At 38.1% G+C, this 5,051-nt stretch overlaps 1 protein-coding gene across 1 annotated transcript; it reads left to right on the plus strand.

Annotated features, from left to right (window-relative positions):
• Window positions 1–3,899: 3,899 nt before the first annotated feature.
• LOC131619094 (uncharacterized) lies at window positions 3,900–4,331 on the plus strand. Its single transcript, XM_058890235.1, has one exon. It carries the CDS (start codon window positions 3,900–3,902, stop codon window positions 4,329–4,331), a length of 432 nt encoding a protein of 143 aa, XP_058746218.1.
• Window positions 4,332–5,051: the final 720 nt, after the last annotated feature.

The raw sequence follows: 5,051 nt of genomic DNA on the forward strand, positions 1-5,051 counted from the left end.
AGAGAAGAGAGAGAAATTTTATAAGTTTGATAAAATATAAAAGTTGTATTATTTTAATAATAAAATTAAGAACTTTATGGTACAAAGACCAAAAAACCATAATTTTAATGTGGTGGCAAAAAATCAAATAAGGGTATTTTCGATTTTTCCACAACCATTAATTTTCTTATATTATAGATTAGATTAAAAACAAACTCATTTTAAAGATGTTCTAGAACTTTCAGCGGAGTATTTTGTAGTAATGAAAGTACTATTTTTTTTTTGAAAAAATTGTTAATTTTATAAATAAGAATATATCTCTATAATTTAATATAAATTTTTATTATTTAAACAATATTTGGAAAATCAATCTATCGAACAAGTTTTTAAATTTTCTATTCTATAAAACAGTTTCTAAAATTGTGATTACCAAATGAATTTTTAATTTTTTTTCTTTTCAAAAAAGCAGTTTGTTAAAAGTGTTTTAAAAGCTAAAAATCAAAATTAATTCAAACAAGAGAAGTAACCTAACAATCAAGTTTCCTGGCTTGTGTAAAGGTTTTAGGTTTAAGATTGGAGGAGATGGCACAACTGAACTTTTGTAGGCAGGGGTGCAGTTAGAATAAGACAGTATAGAGCATAGAGGATAAAGAAGAATAGGATATTTATTTGAGGAATTGGTAGAGGATATGGTTGTGGTTTGGAGACAACGGTAATCTGAAAGTTAAGATGAGGGTTAGAGGGACGAGTGGATTGTCTAGTGGGTAATGAAGGTTGTGTAGTAGGATTGACAAGGGTAGGGATGGTGAATTGGGTGCTATCAGGGTCAGTGGGAGCAGGTGAAGGTACAATTTCTGATGAGGGGGCAGTAGGCTCATTAACTGGTGGATTTAGGTCAATATCCATTAGGTTAGGAGGAGTATAAAGGGTTTTATTATTTGTGGGAGGAGAGAGGATGGTATCGGGTTCTGTGACAGTAGCAGAGTATGTGTTATGCAGATTTTAGGGTGAATGGTTATCTGAAAACGCAATGTCATCCAGATGCACAGTATGGTTGGAATGGTTAGGGACATTAGGGGTGGACATGGGTTCGGGCCGGTTCGGGTTCGGGCCCAAAATCTCAATCCGGCCCAACCCTCGGATGTCATTTTTAAGCCCAATTCCGACCAAATCAGCAATCGGTTTTTTCGGATTCGGATTAAATCGGATTCGGGTAACCATGTCGGTTAATTTCGGACTTCATTGCAATTGGACCTATTTAAAATTGAGTCCAAATAAAAATTCAGTAGATTTATTTCTAAAAATTTTATTTTAAGTTTAGAAATGGAAAATTAATTAAATTTTAAGATAAAAGATATTGATTATTTAGATAAAAAGTACTAGTAAATATTTGTCCAAGGCTATTTTGAAACATTTTAGATAAACATAAAAGAAATAAATTGTCCATCCAACAGTCAGTGTATATTTTAATAAAGGGGACAACTTCTCTACAACATTCAACCAATCATATGATGCCATTTAATTTTAAGAATTTTTTTTTTAAATAACCATGTATTAAAAAAAAATTACGCAAATAACAACGTTTCGGGAAAAATTACGCAAATAACCAGGTTTCAGAATACGTTAACACCAAGGCGCCATATGAGATGGCGCCACCATTGTACCAAATGAAGGGAGGCGCCATATGAAATGGCTCCTACTAAGGGAGGCGCCATATGAGTTGGCTCCTCTGTGCAGCTTTTCTGCAACAAGCCATCTCATATGGCGCCTTGGTGCTTTATGTTTTTTTTTTTGTTTCCTTAAGTATTTGAAAATAGACACTTGAATAAAGACGACAAAGATTTCCATTAAGATAAAACGATTACATAATATAATAGGAATAGAATTACATAAAATTTAATTATCGTTCGGATTTTGAAAACGACTATTGCGAGATCGCCTAGTTCGTTGTTGCACTCTAGGACCTTCATGTTGTGGTTGAGTTGAGGGCCCCGTGAAATCAATGCGTTCAGGGTCCATGTAATCCGTCAGATCAAAATCTTCCGAAGTCCCGCTTGCAAATAATCGTTGACCCATATTGTCAAAATTTTGTCGCATCGGTGGGGGGGTGGGATCAACGCGAACACGATAACATTGCTCATCCGAAAAAGTTGGGTAACTTGGAATTGGATTTTGTGGAGTTTGATACATATAAGTTTGTTGGCTAGTATGGTGTGATGGTTGGCTGTAGGTGGGGTCGGTTGGGGAATATTGTTCATGCATGCCCATGTCTGGGCTAGGGTATGATGAAGGGCCCGCACCGTCGCTTCGAAAGTATTGTCTTTGTTCTTGGTATTGTGGTTGTGTGTGGGGCATGTCGGTGTATTGGGGTTGGGTGCTTGTGAATCTACGTCGCCGTTGTGTTTGATGGGAGGTTTGGTGTTGGTATTGTTGTTGGGTGGTGAACGGTTGTTGGTATTCTTGTTGGTTTACTTGTTGGGTGGTGTGTGTTGGTTGGTATTGTTGTTGTTGATTTGATGTCGATGCCCAACGTGTGCGTGGGTCGACCAAATACCTCGGCTCAGCCACAAACATCTCAGGGTTAGTAACCATTATGTACCATGACATATATTGACGTGTGTGTTGCATAGGATGCTCATCGGGGAAAATAGGAAACAACAACACATGTCGGGCACGTCTCCTCCACATCCTACAAAATTCCGGTGCAAAATTTTGCCAGTGAACAATATCCCACTGACCGTCGACCCTTTTTTGATGCCAAGGATCCAAACAAGTTGGGTCAGACGGAATATCTTGAAGCATGCCGAACTGCATTTTAACTCGGTCGCTCTGGTGCATCTCCACAACGTTGAACCGTATGATTGCGGTTTTTGCAGTCCAAATTTCCATATCCTCTTGGTTGGGTTGATGCTCCAAACCCAAATATGGTCTCCAAATAAACTGCATATAAAGTTAAATTAATTCAAAGATAAAAGATAAATAAAGTAAAATAAGAAAATTGTATACGTAATACATACATCGCCTTCCCCAAGGTGATCCAAAAGATTTCGATACGTGGATAGATGTCGCCGAGGATTCTTTGTGTAATTCATGCCCGTTACGCAAAACCTAAAACAAAGAGTTTTATTAAGTTATTTACAAATATTTATCATCAGTTAATATGAAATAGATAGCGATTTGGACTTACTTTGTTGCGTAGGGGAAGATGAATATCATGTCGTTTATGGGGTTAAGAGAGTCTAATCTCCACCAACCCCATACTTGTAGCAAGAGGGCGCATCCATAGAAAGTACAAGCGTTTTTTCTTGCACACTTACATAATGAAGCGTATAGAAAGGCTAAAACAGTGGAACCCTAACTATACTCTCTTGTTTGGTTAAAATCTCGAAGCAATGGTAAATACAACATATTGACACTATTGCCCGTACTTTCGGGAAATAAGAAGCAACCAAACATCAACATAATGTAATTTCTAGCTTTTTTTATTTTTTCTTCCTCGGTTGAATTGTCATTCAATAGAAGACTATCATAATGATCCCTAAGTTGAGTAAGAAAAATACCTTGTCCCCTCGCATCACCTTCACCTAACATATCTTTGCCTAACAATTCCTCACATAGACTATTGGGTAGTTGAACAGGACCATTCACCTCGTTACCGTCAATGGGAAGACCCAACAGCATGTAAACATCTTCTAAGGTGACGGTACATTCACCAATGGGGAGATGAAACGTGTGTGTTTCTGGTCTCCATCTTTCTAACAGTGCAAGTATGAACTTCGTGTCAATTGTTGTGTTTGAAATGTTTATCACATGTCCAAAACCCGCTTGTATTAAATATGGTATGATAATAGGATCGGGAGACGGACAACCGTGTCGACGACATCGAAATCTTTCGGGATTCTAAACAAAACCATAATTTCATGGTCAGAGAGACAATCGACCACGGCGAAGGGCTACCAAGACAAGAGTATAGGGTTCTACTAGAAGAACGTTGGTGCGATTGCGACAAGTTTCAGGCATTTCGTATGCCTTGCTCCCATGTAATTGCAGCATGTGCTCATTCTCACTTGGATGCATTAGCACTCCTGTCTCCCATTTACAAGTCTGAGACCTTGCTCCACGTATACAACAATGGCTTTGCAGTGGTAGCAAAAGAGGATTATTGGCCTGCGTACGAGGGGGAAATTGTTTGGCACAACGACCAAATGCGGAGAAATAAAAAGGGTCGTCCCAAAAGCAAGCGTATCACGACTGAAATGGACGAGCTCGATAAGCTAGAAAGAAAGTGTGGTTTATGTCGCCAAGTCGGACACAATAAAAAAAATTGTCCTAATCATGCAAGTGGTTCTTAGAATTGAATTTTGTATGCACACTTCTTTTAAGATCTAAACATGTCTTCTTTTCATTAAGAAACATTTGTTACAACACAATCATTGTTAGAAATTAAATGACATAATGACTTAAAAACAACACATACAACGGATACAAAAAAACGCCAACAACACGACAAGTTATCTAAGATATAACAAGCACCAAAACAATGTCATCAGAACCGTGCATCATCATCATTACGTCTCTGTCTCTTTCAACTTCCTCTAACCAAGTACGAGACGTTCCAGTCGCAAGTGATATGGCAGTTCTTCTTCTCTGGATTCTTCTAATTTCTTCGCCTGTTGGGATGTCGTCATCTAGCCAGCGTTTCAACTCTCTCTTTAGACGCTCCATGGAATGGATGTTCCAAATTTTCATTTTAATCGGCGGTTTAACGACCGAGAAAAATACATACCCATCTCTTGTGAAAATCTCAGAAGCCATAATGATAAAATTTGGGAGAAATGAGATGATTTAGTGAGAAAGTGTGAGGAATGGTGGAGAAATGAGGTATTATTTATAGATGAGACAGATACAAGGAGGAGCCATATGAGATGACTCCTCCTCCTAAAAAATGAATGGAGGCGCCATATGACATGGCTTGTTGTACTTAGTGTGCCATCTCATATGGCGCCTAGGTGTAAAAAAAAGGGGTCACGCCATTTGAGATGGCGCCTTCATGTATGCATTTTCTGAAACCT

This window comes from Vicia villosa, linkage group LG7 (genome assembly GCF_029867415.1).
Source record: "Vicia villosa cultivar HV-30 ecotype Madison, WI linkage group LG7, Vvil1.0, whole genome shotgun sequence".
Classification (NCBI taxonomy): domain Eukaryota; kingdom Viridiplantae; phylum Streptophyta; class Magnoliopsida; order Fabales; family Fabaceae; genus Vicia; species Vicia villosa.